At 50.0% G+C, this 14,316-nt stretch overlaps 1 protein-coding gene and 2 non-coding genes across 9 annotated transcripts; 1 reads left to right on the plus strand and 2 right to left on the minus strand.

Annotated features, from left to right (window-relative positions):
- Positions 1-1,813: 1,813 nt before the first annotated feature.
- On the minus strand, positions 1,814-1,886 carry TRNAK-CUU (transfer RNA lysine (anticodon CUU)). The gene has a single exon. It is a non-coding gene; the product is annotated as a tRNA-Lys (tRNA).
- Positions 1,887-2,310: 424 nt separating this feature from the next.
- Positions 2,311-2,383, minus strand: TRNAV-CAC (transfer RNA valine (anticodon CAC)). The gene has a single exon. It is a non-coding gene; the product is annotated as a tRNA-Val (tRNA).
- Positions 2,384-3,523: 1,140 nt separating this feature from the next.
- On the plus strand, positions 3,524-13,636 carry TRIM41 (tripartite motif containing 41). Of its 7 annotated transcripts, none has more exons than XM_031017356.1 (8): positions 3,524-5,058; positions 8,653-8,748; positions 10,443-10,706; positions 11,272-11,294; positions 11,495-11,622; positions 12,029-12,204; positions 12,780-12,843; positions 13,305-13,636. In XM_031017356.1, exons 1-8 carry the CDS (start codon positions 4,249-4,251, stop codon positions 13,424-13,426), a joined length of 1,683 nt encoding a protein of 560 aa, XP_030873216.1. In that variant the 5' UTR covers positions 3,524-4,248; the 3' UTR covers positions 13,427-13,636. The 7 variants fall into 7 exon arrangements, 6 of the variants coding, with proteins under 6 accessions (XP_030873216.1, XP_030873217.1, XP_030873218.1 ...); XM_031017357.1 differs by having other exon boundaries at positions 10,476-10,706; XR_004072086.2 differs by having other exon boundaries at positions 10,476-10,706; positions 12,029-12,843; positions 13,305-13,368.
- Positions 13,637-14,316: the final 680 nt, after the last annotated feature.

Genomic DNA, 14,316 nt, shown 5'->3' on the forward strand with positions numbered 1-14,316 from the left:
CGCATTCCATGTCACGGCACATATTAACCTCCACAGGCCTGGAACATGTAGTGGGAGGGAGGTCACTGCTCTGGCTTGAAGAGGATGGAGGGCCAAAGGTGGGGTCAGTGTTGCCCCTACTCCTACACTCAGTCTTTGATTTCTGTTACTAAACTATCTAAAGCAGAAACCGGGGAACTCCCTCTCCTGCCCAGGTATAAACCGTGCACCTAGCTCCTTCACCCCCTTCTCCCATCTGGCTGCTGCCTCCCCACTGCTGTGCTAGCTGCTTCCGGTCTAGACCATGGCTGTGTACATCCAATTCCTCTCTATGACCCAGTCTCACTCCCATCACACATTCTGCTCATCGTTCCTGAAGGAATCCTTCTGAAATGTAAATCAGATAGAGTCCTTCTGCCTCCATCGCCAAGGAGGAGAAAGGCAAAAATCCTACTTTCCTTGTGTTTGCCGAATGTCTGAACTGATCAACTCTTGACTCTTTTGTGTTAAGAGCAGCAGATCACTTACCAAAGGGGATTCCAAATTGGGCCTGGCTAGAGGGGCAACTGTGGAAGTGGTGGAGAGGAAAGAGAAGCAGGAATTGTAGCAAAAAGCTCCGGTGGGATGCCCCTAGCTTGTTGGGAGATGGCAACAAGAAGCCTGTCCACTTTGGCTTCCCCTTAATGAAAGCCAGGATCTTTTAGGATGTTTTCCATTTCCAGTGAAGGAGGTTAAAAAAAAAAGGCCCTGAAACTACAATTTGCAAACGAATCCATAAGTATTTGTGCAAGCGAAAATGTCAAAGTTGAAAATCCTGGGACACAAGCTTATTTAGACCCTTTAATTCCAAGATAAGACCATATTAGGACCATAGTAACCATAAGTTTCACATGATCGAGGTAGGACTGTACCAGCAAATCCTTCTATTTTACCAACTTTGACCAATTCCTGTCTAGACTGCCCTTATACGGTGTCATGCTAAACTTTCCCTAATTCCCGTCTTGGACACACTTCTCAGACTGAAGGCGATTCAATCCTTTGCTTAGCAAGTTCAATAAACGAGCTTTACATGGCTAATAGACTTCTCTTGCAATCTGGCGTGTATTAAGGGAGACTTCTACATAGGGAAAACAGAAAAAGGGCTGAATTTGCAGGACTAAAAAAAGCAGTTCAATTGAAGTTAAGAAAGCATTTCCTGACAAGACCAGTAAACTGAGGATGTTCATGTTAGGGTGTTCCAAAATAAAGGATATTTTTACATTCCTCTCTGTGTGGGGCAACATTTCACAAAAGATGGACTCTTAAAAAGAGGAATATACTGAAGATGAGGGTCTCAGATTACGAAGAATACTCTTTTCTCACCGGAAAAAAAACCCGACCGCGGCGGCCACAGCGCGAGAATGCTTAGCCTCTAAGTCACCCAGAAAAAGTGGTCGCGAATCCGGCGGCCGTTGGGTCCCCCCGGCAGCTTCCGGAAGCGACGCCGCACCCTCCCCTCCCGCGCAGCGCGCCGCGGACACCCGACTGGCAGTCTGGTCAACAGAAGGCGCCCAATACGCGTTGACCGTGGGCAGTCGAACTTCCGCGAGCGGAATGGTGGCCCGAGGAGCAGGCCCTCCGGGGAACTTGTCCGCTGGCATCCACCCCTCCCTCACTGCTTTTCAGCCAAGCGAGGGCCTTTCAGTCTTTTGTTGGGCTACTAGCAACCACCAGCCCAGTTTCCGCGCGCCCCGCCAGGAATGCCGAGTTCCACCCGCTGTCGGTCTGGAGAGAACCTTGTTGCCTGACTTTACATCAAAAGTTCTTTTTTTTTTCCTCTTTTCAAAAGAACCTGCGCCCAACGTGGGGCTCGAACCCACGACCCTGAGATTAAGAGTCTCATGCTCTACCGACTGAGCTAGCCGGGCACCTACACGTAGCTCCTATTCTATCCCAGAAGACTGAAACGCACGTGCAGGGATGAGGGCACACTTTTAAAAGCAATTATGCAAATATGGAGCACCTACTGTGTGTCTGACTGTCCTAGTGACTAGGGCTGGAGGATCCAAAGCCTACGCTCCCTCAAGCCGGGAGAGGTGGCTCTGCGGGCTCTTGCAGGGAAGAGGAAGAGATTAGCTGAGGAGCGAGACCTGAATTTATACCGGAGCATTTATGGGGGGCGTGTTCTGAGCTCTGTGCTGTTGCTGTCCCGTTTTACTGCCTGTCTCAAAAAAAAAGAGATGGCCATACACGTCCTTCCCTCTTTGTGACCACAGCCGGGGGGCCAGTCTCCTCGGGGTGCAAGAGAGGCGTGGATGAAGTGACCGTAGAAATGAAACGCAGACCAAAAGTTGTTTCCGCCCGGTTTCGAACCGGGGACCTTTCGCGTGTGAGGCGAACGTGATAACCACTACACTACGGAAACCCACACCAGCTAACTTTGACCAACACCACCTTGAAGCTACGAAGGGCGGGGAATGACTGGGTTGAGCTAAGCCACAGTTCCAAGCGGCAGACGTTCCCTCCGCTGGCGGCTGAGCTGTCTTCTGGTCTGGTGGCCACACTTCTCTTGGCATGGCCTCGTATGGTTGTTCACCCACGAGGATTACTGGTTTTGGCGTGTTCGGCCACCCTTCTGAGGACGCAGGCGTCCACTGGGAGTTTCCCCACTGGCGGGAAAGCGCCTCCTGAACAGGGTTAGTTCTGCGTACGCAGCCCTGGCATCCCGCAGCGGCCGGCACTCACGGGCAATTCTGCACATGAATTACGTTCCTGTAACTGCCCCTGCAGGTTTTCCCTTCTTTTTTAATTAAAGGAGAAAATTTTCAAAAGCCTCAGGTATTATTTCTATCGCCAAAATAATTTGACAGAGATGCTCTGCGTACCAAAGCGGCATCTATAGTTCTACAGCCTGGATGGGATTCTCTCAAGTAAAATGAATACCACAAACCCAGTTTGAGCCCCTGCCCTTAGACTGGGACTCGTGCATACAGACCTCGAGGTAGTAGTTTGGGCACGTAGCGTGCGTGGTGCCCAGCTCAGAAAGTGTTGAATGAACCGACGGCACTGAACTCAGTTACTATGTGCTAAGCAACATACTAATCGCTTTGAAATTATATTAACTCTAACTTCACAAAACCCTCTGATAGGGACTATTACCCTTATTTTATATGAGTAAATACAGGACGATAAAGTTATCAAATACATCTAACACCCCCCTTTTTTACAGATGGTAGTACAGTCTACATTTTTCAGCACCTCGCTTTTCTCACCTCACAATACATCTTGAAAAGGATTCTCTTTTTACAGGTAAAGAACGTGATAATGTTCCACTGTGTGAATGTTCACGTAATGATTTCACTATTCCTTTACTGATGGGCCGTTAGAAAAGTTCATCTAAACGATACGACAGTGACCAGACGGCAGTTTCTCAAATGCGTGTGGAAATGCCAACTATAGTGGGGATGATTGGCAAGGTCTCCTAGAACTCTTGAGTTCCCAAACAACAAAGTCCTCGGCCTAGAAGGGCCGGAAGTACTTGAGGACGCTCACCGGGACCCGCCCCTCCGCTTCCGGCATCGGCCGTCCGGAGTCCCTGGTGCAGTCCTCAGTGCTCGGTTAGTAGGATGGCGCCGGGCCGACGCGGTCACAGCACCGAGAGCGGACGGCCGCTAAGCGCTTCCACCGTCCCCCGAAGTTTATCCCCAGTGGTGGGGGATGGGGGAGGCCGGTTCTTCCGGGTCGTCCGCGTTCCCTGCTCCTTCGTATTACAGAGACGTGGGCCTCCTTCGTTCTAGCCCTCACGCCCTGTTCCCGTGTGCCTGCTAGAGCGTCTCCTCGCCGTTTCCTGTCGCCCAGGGGCCCGGGAGGAAAGAAGGGGGCGTAGCGCTACGGCGGAGGGAACTCGCGAGCTTAGGAAATTCGCAGATACCGGAAGTGTTGGAAGGAAGGCCGGAAGTGAGGGGGCGGAGCCAGGAAGTGAGGAGGGGCGGGGGTTTATGAGGAGGCCAAGGGAGCGTTGGGACAGATTTGCACTCAGGGCCACCTGAGGGACTTGGCTGTAGCGCTCAGCTTTGTCCCCTCCCCTCGCAGAGACACGGTTGTCGTCTAGGAGTAGGGAACTCTGTGTGGAGGGGTGGGTTGTCGGGAGGACCTTCCTCTGCCTGCGCTTGAGGCAAGGTGTGGAGAGGCGGGGTGGGGGTGGGGCCGGGTCGTCAGGGCGTCTGAGAGGGAAGACCCCCGCCCCCCGCCCCCCCACCGCCCATCTACACTGGCTGACTGGACACTAAGATGGCTGCCGTTGCCATGGCACCCAACCCTGTGCAGACCCTTCAGGAGGAGGCGGTGTGCGCCATCTGCCTCGATTACTTCACGGACCCCGTGTCCATCGGCTGCGGGCACAACTTCTGCCGAGTGTGTGTAACCCAGTTGTGGGGAGGGGAGGATGAGGAGGACAGAGATGAGTTGGACCGGGAGGAGGAAGAGGAGGACGGAGAGGAGGAGGAAGTGGAGGCTGTGGGAGCTGGTGGAGGGTGGGACACCCCCATGCGGGATGAAGACTATGAGGGCGACATGGAGGAGGAGGTCGAGGAGGAAGAGGAGGGTGTGTTCTGGACCAGTGGCATGGGAGGGTCCAACTGGGACAACATGGACTACGTGTGGGAGGAGGAGGACGAGGAGGAAGATTTGGACTACTACTTGGGGGACATGGAGGAGGACCTGAGAGGGGAGGATGAGGAGGACGAGGAGGAAGTACTGGAGGAGGATGAGGAAGAGGAGCTAGACCCCGTCACCCCACTGCCCCCGCCTCCAGCCCCTCGGAGGTGCTTCACCTGCCCTCAGTGCCGAAAGAGCTTTCCCAGGCGGAGCTTCCGCCCCAACCTGCAGCTGGCCAACATGGTCCAGGTGATTCGGCAGATGCACCCAACTCCTGGTCGAGGGAGCCGTGGGAGCGAGCAGGGCATTTGTCCCAAACACCAGGAAGCCCTGAAGCTCTTCTGCGAGGTGGATGAAGAGGCCATCTGTGTGGTGTGCAGAGAATCCAGGAGCCACAAACAACACAGCGTGGTGCCATTGGAGGAGGTGGTGCAGGAGTATAAGGTGAGAGAAGTAGAAGAGGGGAGTTTAGTGGGGGTGGAGAGGAAGTATGAGGAGCTGGGAAAAGGAAACATGTCCCCTCCCCACCCCAAAACTTCATGCACTGGTGAGCTGATTTTCCTTTACTTAGCACTTACTGGCATCAAGGTGGGTTAGACTGAGAAGGATCCTGTACAGACAAAGCGGACCAGTGAAGAAGACCAGGAAGATTGGCTTCCTCAAAAGAAATTGGGCAAAGCGCATATGATACCGTATCATTGGGTTGCATCTCTTAGGGAAAGCACTGCTGTTTCACACTTCCACTGTCTCTAAGTGTAGGAGTGCAGGTGACAATCCCCTCAGGCTTTACCACCAGTCTCATTTTCCTCTGGGTGAGTCTTCAGTCTGTCCTTGACTCAGACCCCTAGAGTTGGGAAGGACTTGGGGCCTCAAAGAATAAGAAAGTGCCTTAAGGAGCAGGAATGTAGAAATGACTACTAGTGTCAGACCCAGATACTCTGCATTTGCCTTTTAATGGGTTTCTCACCTACCCCCTGATATGGCTTGTTTCTCCTCACGGACTTTTGTTAGATCTGAATCAGTCTAATGTACTGACTAGAACTTACCTTTCCTGAGAATGCAGAAAAAAGGGAGAGGCTTCTAAATCAGAAGACCGGGCTCTGCACTTGTGAATATTCACTCAGGCATCTCTAAAAGTCTTGGAACTTTAATTTCTCCAGGATTAAAAGTTAATATTTACTGAACACTTTACTTACTATGTACACCAGGCACTGTACTAAGCACTTCATGGACTCATTTAAAACTCAAAATAATCCTGTAAGTTTGATATGGTTTCTATCCCTGTTTTACAGATTAGGAAACAGATTTAAGTCACATACACAGGGCCACACAGCTACTAGTAAGTGATGGACTTGGTTATGACCCCCTTCCCCTGCCCCAGCGCCCCTGCATACTGTTAACAGTGTCACCGCCATTTAGATGTCTTGTTAGTTTGACTTTCCTGACATGTGACTTCTTGGAGTCTGATTCTAGTTTGGATAATACTTTGCACCCTACTTCTGGCCTCACTGTTTTGGGATATAAGTAAGATTTGTCTGTGAGACAGCCAGCACAAATAGCATTCCTGGGATGGGTTTGAGATAGTGGGACCAGGAGGAAGAAAGGGTAGCTCCTATGTGGTCTGTGCGGAACTTCTTTGTGTTATGACCTGTGTTTTCATACATTGTCACACAGTAACCTCATTTAGATAATTTTTATCATTACCCTAATTTTAGAGTAACGAGTCTAGAACTTCTCAGCTATGAGCAGTACAGCTAAGACAAACTTATACCCTCATGACAAGTAACTGTTTCTTCCACACGGTGATTGTCCCAATTACTAGGGGAGTTTTCAAAAGTACAGTGGGCCCTACCACTTGAGATTCTGAGTCAGAGACAGGGAGAGTATCAAAATATCTTTAAGAAAGCCCAGCGTAGCATGGGGATCACTGCATTGGTAACATCACCTGTTTTTTAGGCCCTGTGTTGTTAGGGGAGGCTGTGATCTCATTTTGTCCTTTTTTTACCTCCTTTTGGCTCCTAGTTAACTGTACCCATCAATGGGCAGTCAGTTTGTTAACTGAATCTTGGGGTGGACTATTCATGGGCATTCCATCCCTTCTCCACCCTCCTCCTACAGGACTCTTCTGAAGAGCTTCTGAAACTGGATTTTAATTTGTGTTAGCCACATCTGTTGTATGCCAGCCCAGTAGGGCTCTGCAGTTTGAGGAGGCCACATAGATGCAAATAATCTGCCATTAACTGATCAGCAAATGTAAATACATAAGTTTTATTATATAAAACTAATTTGAGTGATTCCTTTTCTAACTTACAGGCTATTTTATGGGCAGGTAGTTTATCCCTTTCAAATATGTACACTAACTAGCACTAGCTTGGAACAGTGTTGTTTTTTAGAAATATTTCTTTATTGAATAGGTAATAATACAAATGATGTATAAATAAAGCTCCTAAAAAGGTGGAAGTCCTTGATAATTTCTCTTAAATAGTACTCTGGATTTGTGCTCATGAATTTTTTGTCAGTTATTTAGGAAAAATATTAAATGGAAATTTAAGCATCATAAATTCTGAATAGAGTTGGAGAAAAGAAGGTAATATCAAAAGACAAAATTTTTTGTAGTTTATACTACTTTCATGTAAGGGATTGCTTGTAATATTTTTAATGTAATTTTTTCAACAACCACTTATCCTGTGCAACAACTGCCTTTTGTACTCTGGGTCAGTAACCTCTTTAGTTCAGGGGTCATTATCAGGTTGTCACTGGCAGCTTAGACATAGGTAGAGAATACTAGATAACATTTATTGATCTTTGGTACATCCCAGACACTGTATGAAGCATACTGTCCATAAGGTAGATTCTGTTATTCCCAATTCCCATGTAAGGTGAGGAAACTGGAAATGTGGCTCGCATCAGGTCATCTGGTTCCATTCAGGTTTAGATTGGAGTCTAGGCTTGAGCTCTTCTGCCCTGTACTATCTCTCAAGGAAAAGGAAGGAGAAAGGCAGAAGTAGTAGGAGACATTAAAAAGGAAAAAAAAACAGGTTGGGCCCATCTTTGGTCTCTAACAGCCTTTTAAAGAAAAAGATTCTGTTACAAGTGATTGGAACATAGACTCAAATGCATATTGGCTGTGAAGGTTAAAACCTTAGGAAGAGACGGTTTTTGTTTTCCATTTAGTAAGTGAGTGGGAGAGAAATGGACAGAGAGGCATAGAAATTAAGGGGGGCCCCTGCCCCCAGGAGCCCCTGTGTCCTGGGGGAGGCATACCTAAAAATCAGTGCCTCAGAAGTATTGTAAAGGTTGTATTCATGTTCCTTGGGGTGACAGAGTAAGTTGGAGGCAGGGAGGATCTGAACCATGGTCAGGTAGCTGGGTTTTAAAGGAAGCATGCCTTGAGCCAAACGGAGAAAGGCAATCCCAGGCAGAGGGAACAGCATGGATAAAGATACGGAATTACATTCAGGAAAAGACAGGTAGTTTTATGTGGCTAAAACTAAGAGTCTGTATTAGAAGGGGCAAGTGTAGGAGAGGAGGCTAGAAATGTAGAAGCAATGAGAGCCTCATATTTTGCAGGTGGTGGAGAACCACTGAAGGATCTTTAGCACAGGCACAAAATTGTCAGAGAAGTATTTAGAGATGAAAGTTACAAGGAAGATTGCTTATGAGGGGGAAGGGACCATAGGCAGGAACATTCATGTGGAAGGACTTTGTGTGGTGAAGGCTTCAGGCCAGGTCCACTCCAACTCCGAGTATGGGGCTCTGTAGTCCTCAGGATCCTACTTTTAGAGAACACACCCAGGGCTTCTGTACATGAGTGCAGGCAGAATGTTGGAGGCCTTTGTCATCATCTGAAGAGAAGAAAGGGGAGGAAGGGAGTATGATGTTTATTTGGTACCTGTGGTGGGGATCAGGCTTTGGGCCCCAGTGCACTGCAGGGAAGATGGGGGAGGTGGCCCCCAGGCACTGCAGGGAAGATGGGGGAGGTGAAAGCAGGTGCCTCTCCCATCCCAGGCCTCTAACCTTCCTTTCCCATTCCCTCAGGCCAAACTGCAGGGGCATGTGGAACCACTGAGGAAGCACCTAGAGGCTGTGCAGAAGATGAAGGCCAAGGAGGAAAGGCGGGTGACAGAGCTGAAGGTGGGTGAATGTCCTTGATGGGGTTGACTGGCTCTGTGATCAGGCAGGGAAGATGGGCTGCCCACTCTCAAAAGTGGTGGCTAGATTCCCTGAAGAGGGGCAGCCGAGGCCTGGGAGAGAAGTAGACACATTCTCAGGATCCTGAAGAGAGAGGGGCTTTAGACGGTAGAGGGCGTGTTCGTTCCTAGGTTCCAAAATGGGAGTGGAAGCAGGCCTGGGGCAGAGAGGTTGGGTCCCTGGCCCAGGGCTGCAAAGCAGGCTTACCACCCAGACACCTCACTCCAGGCCCAGTGCCCACCACACCGGATAGCACAGAGGGCAGAAATGGGCAAGGAAAATCCACATAACAGCCATCAGAGGAGCCCCAGTTCCCAGGACAGATGGCAGGGCAGCCCTGAGCAGGAGAGGGGGGCCAGAGTGTTTAATGGACAATAGGAATGTTAGCATGGCAGAGACTTAGTCTTTTCTAGTCCAGTGTTTCTCAGCTGTTTTTCATGATTGATCACCCCTCCCCAAGGAGTATTTTTAGATATTTTTTCCCATAATATCAACCCCCCACCCCCAACTCTGTACCTGTTTTTGTAAGGTCAGCAGGCACTGAGAATGGCCTGGCACTGAGCTTTGGAGACCAAGCCAGGACATCCTTCTTGTCTGACCTCTTCCCTCATCTCTCCCACGCCTACCACTCTGGCCAGTTGAGGGGTCTTGCCACTTCCCAGGGCTTGTGCTTACTCTTTGCCACCTACACATTAGGAACTCTGCTGCTGGCTACTGCCAGGCACTAAGTGGTGGAATCTGAGTCTGGGAGCCATGGAGTCCTCTTGCCTCTAGCCAGATGCTCTGGGGTCCTCGGTTACAGAGAGAGGATGTCAGATCTGAGTGTCTGTGGGGCAGAGGGTGAAACTGACTTCCTTCACCCACTTGGTCAGTCAGAACATCCTTTCTCTCTCTGGCCTGTTATTCTTTGTCCCAAGAATGTCTCTAGTTGGTGGGTGGAAAGCATGCCCACTATCGGGATTCCCCAGCCCAGGCAAATGGGGTAAGAGTGGGCAGAAGTTTTCTGTCATTATATGTAGAAGTACCTACACAGTGATGCCCATGATTTTGCCTCTTGGCTCTTAAAGTGTAAAATATAATTTGGCTGTTTACAGGAAGAGTTTGCTAGACTCCGATCTAGAAGGATTGGGTGACTTTCTGAGGTCTTTAGTGGTATAGTCAAGACCCTAACTTCATATCCTGATTCCTGAATTTTTAATTTATTCATTTCAAAAAATTCTAAGTACCTACTCTGTGGTTGGTGCTCTTCCAGGGTCTGAGGACCCTGTGGCAAACAGAGATTATGCAGTGGTGGAAAAGGATGTTAAAAGATACTTCAGCGTAAACATAACCTAAGATTAATGCCATGATATACAGTGATATTTTTGGGGGTGGTCCTGATTTAGATCTGGAGGGAATATTTTTAAGCTTAGACCTGAAGAATGAATCAAGTTAGTTAGCCAGGGTGGAGATAAAGTTACCGGCAGAAGTTGTTGAGTTTGAGACCACTGTGCTGGGGGTGTGGGAGTGGGGCCTGGTAAGGCTGGGAGGCGGGGAAGGGGACAGGGGCCTCTTTCCATTTGGGATGTAGGGCTCCATTACCTTGGATTGAGGGGCAGCAGTTGCAAAATTGGAAGTTTATGTTTCTGTGTGTTGAGGTGGTATCCACCATCCCCTTTGCATCATCCCAGAGCCAGATGAAGTCAGAGCTGGCAGCTGTGGCCTCGGAGTTCGGGCGGCTGACACGGTTTCTGGCTGAAGAGCAGGCAGGGTTGGAGCGGCGCCTCCGAGAGATGCACGAAGCCCAGCTAGGGCGTGCAGGAGCAGCGGCTAGCCGCCTGGCGGAGCAGGCTGCCCAGCTGAGCCGCCTGCTGGCCGAGGCCCAGGAGCGGAGCCAGCAGGGGGGCCTGCGGCTGCTCCAGGTGAGCAGTGCCCCCTTCCTTATCTCCCTGTCTCCCCAAAACCCTGTACTTGCTCTGTCAGGCAATGCTTACCAAACATCTGTTCAGAGCTGCCTCTCTTCTCATTGAGAGGAACCCACGATGATTTAACCTAAGACCAAAAGGTTTTTTGAGGCTGGGGACAGAGTTAATGCCAAATGTGGTGTACGTGTGATTATACCCAGTGAAAAGAAAGAAGATTCAGTTGTAGAATGAAGGTTTTAAAGGAGAGTTGAGGAAAGAATTTTTGACAGCAATATCCTGAAAAAGATGACCAAGTCATGTTGTGAAAATTCTTTTACTGGGGTTGAAGATTCTGTTATTGGTCTTGCACAGGATGAGATGAATTAGGTGTGCTGAGGCATAGGGATTACTGAGATAGATACATGCTTATTGAGGGCCTTGAGGGTGCTCTTTCTTACTCCCTGTTCAAGTTCAGTCCTTTCTCTGGCTGGAATCAGATTGGGAGAAAGGAGCTGTCTCTGTGCAGCTGACTCTCTCTTTGTCTCTTTTTCCCTCTCCCTCTTTTTGTTTCTGTTATTCCCAGGACATCAAGGAGACTTTCAATAGGTGTGTTGCCACCCTTTTCCTCTGTGACCCAGTGGCATCTGGTTCCCCATCCCTACCTCTCTTGGATATCCCGCTCCTTTCCTTCCTTCCCCAGGACCCGAGTTTCTGCCTCCTGGACCCTCCTCTCCTTCCCCTCAGCTTTTGCTCTTCCCTCTGGGAATATCATGGTCCCACCCCCTGCCCGGTCCCCCTTCCTCCAGGTGTGAAGAGGTACAGCTGCAGCCCCCAGAGGTCTGGTCCCCTGACCCGTGTCAACCCCATAGCCATGACTTCTTGACAGATGCCATCGTGAGGAAAATGAGCCGGATGTTCTGTCAGGCTGCCCGAGGTAGGGAGGTCACCTGTACGACCTTCCTTTGCCTTTCCCTTTACAGACCAGAGATTGGGTTCTGAGGGGGTAGGTGGGTCCCAGGGGGGGCGATTGGGGTTGAGGTGGAGCAGGATACAGGTAGGCTGCTTGGGGCTTCAAGCCAAGAGTAGCTTTTGTCCTAGTCCAGGTAGGTGTTGGTGGTCGGGGAGGGAGGTGGGTAGCAAGAAGAGCCAGGGCCAGCATTAGACCTGTCCAGTGTCCTGGAAACAATGGGGAAAGAAGTGGAGCCCATAGGAACTCAAGTTTGGCCTCTAGGATGGGGTGGGGTGAGGACACCTGGAAGGCTGGGAGGGAGGGAGGCAAAGGGGAGGGCAGGGGAACAAGTTGTTCCAGCCCTGGCATATTTGTCCTCCCCCCTCCCAAGTGGACCTGACGCTGGACCCTGACACGGCTCACCCGGCTCTGATGCTGTCCCCTGACCGCCGGGGGGTCCGCCTGGCAGAGCGGCGGCAGGAGGTTGCTGACCATTCCAAGCGCTTCTCAGCCGACTGCTGCGTCTTGGGGGCCCAAGGCTTCCGCTCTGGCCGGCACTACTGGGAGGTAGAGGTGGGCGGGCGGCGGGGTTGGGCGGTGGGCGCTGCCCGTGAATCGACCCATCATAAGGAGAAGGTGGGCTCTGGGGGGTCCTCTGTGGGCAGTGGGGATGCCAGCTCCTCGCGCCATCACCATCGCCGCCGCCGGCTGCACCTACCCCAACAGCCCCTGCTCCAGCGGGAAGTGTGGTGTGTGGGCACCAACGGCAAACGCTACCAGGCACAGAGCTCAACGGAGCAGACACTGCTGAGCCCAAGTGAGAAACCACGGCGCTTTGGCGTGTACCTGGACTATGAGGCTGGGCGCCTGGGCTTCTACAATGCGGAGACTCTAGCCCATGTGCATACCTTCTCAGCTGCTTTCCTGGGCGAGCGTGTCTTCCCTTTCTTTCGGGTGCTCTCCAAGGGCACCCGTATCAAGCTCTGCCCTTGATAAGCCTGCCACCCGCAGGGGCCCCTCTGGTTAGCACTTGGGGGGCGGGTGGTGGTGGAGGGTGGCCCGTAAGTTTGGGGGCTCAAAGGCTCCTTCCACTGTTTGTTGCTTCCTGCTCCCCTTTGACCCAGGCCCGCTTCTCCCTCTAGGAGCCTAAAGAACCCTCCTGGCCTGCAGCTCGGCCTTCTCTCACCTGCAATGTCTGTCCAACAGGTCTGCATGGGTCCCTGATGAGAACAGCTGCCTGGTTTTCCTTCCCTCTGTCCACCCAGGGGTCTGAGTTTGAGTAGGGGATGAGCGGAGATTTAACTCCCATTACTTAACTTCCCTTTCCCTGCCCCTGCTCTTCAACCCTGTCAGTTCCCAGGCTGGGGTACTTGAGCAAGACTCATGTCTGCCCCCATTTCAATTCCATTTTCTGATGCAAATTTTAGCTAAGGGATTTGGAAGCTTTTTTTGGGGGAGGCAGGTTGGGCAAAAGGGTAGAGCTGGGTAATAAATGTCTACTCTCCAGGGGAAGTAGGAGGGATTCTGAACTCCTTCCATCCCCAATTTCTACCTCCATAGACTGGCCAGAATTTAGCTTGAGAGCTCTAGAATGGTTGACATGGTTTAAACTACATACCATTATATATCACCCAATAAATTATTTTCTCCCCCTTCCTTTTTTCCAGCACTCAAACTAGGAGTAAAGCTCACCCCATCCAACCCCTCCAGGTCTTTTCACTGCCAGGCTCCTTTCCCCTTTGTTCAATGGAGTTCCTTGTGTCAGTTTCCAGCCTCTTCATGTCTTTAGTTCTCCATTTGGTGAGCCCTGACCAGGAGCCTGGGGACAGGGGTTTGGATCCCCAGAAGAGCCTTGGGTATAATCTATTTTTCTAGTAATCCCCTCGCCTTCTGTCACTTGTCAGCTTTTGTCCTCTACTTTGATGGCAGAGGTCAATTTATGTTCCTGGGGAAAAGGGAAGATGGGTTGTGTTGTGGAAATAAAAAGTTTATTTGCTTCTTTTGTGGAGTCCTTTCCTTTAGATGAACAAAAACAGGATGAGACAACATTTTTTTCCATAGTAAGCCAGTTCCTCTAATGTGATGCCAAAGAACAGAGGACTAATTGTACCTTCTTGTGATAACCTGCCTTTTGCACTGGTCACATTTGGTGAGCCCTCTTTCTCAAGCATGACCTTATTCCCATAGACTGATACTCATTCCCTAGACCCATCTGAATGACCTACAGTAGTTGTTTTTTTACTGGCACCCTCTTCAGGATGCACTTGAAGATGTTTGTTTGCTGCTATTGTGGCTTTAGGACTATGGTTTTCCCAAGAATCTTCACATTTCCAAAGTCTTTCTGTGTGATTTTATCTAGCTGAAATACCATAAAAGTTGAAGCTAAAGCCAGAGATCTCATTACCATTATGAGCTGACAGAAAAGGAAATGGAAGATCTGTACAGGCTACATCAACATGCTGCATGTTACTTACCCACCACTTGAAGAAAAAAGCCAGCTGTGATTATATGTACAAATACCTGCAGACCACTCTGTACAATTTTTAGTGTCCAACAATGGAAGGAGTAAAAATTATTACGCAATTCTTCTAGTGAAGAGTTGCTTCATCATAAATGGATTCAAAAATCTCCAACAAAAAGACCCAACTCGACAGACTAACCTGAGGAGTTTCAGAATAT

This window comes from Leptonychotes weddellii, chromosome 7 (genome assembly GCF_054177405.1).
Source record: "Leptonychotes weddellii isolate Sample4059 chromosome 7, ASM5417740v2, whole genome shotgun sequence".
NCBI lineage: Eukaryota > Metazoa > Chordata > Mammalia > Carnivora > Phocidae > Leptonychotes > Leptonychotes weddellii.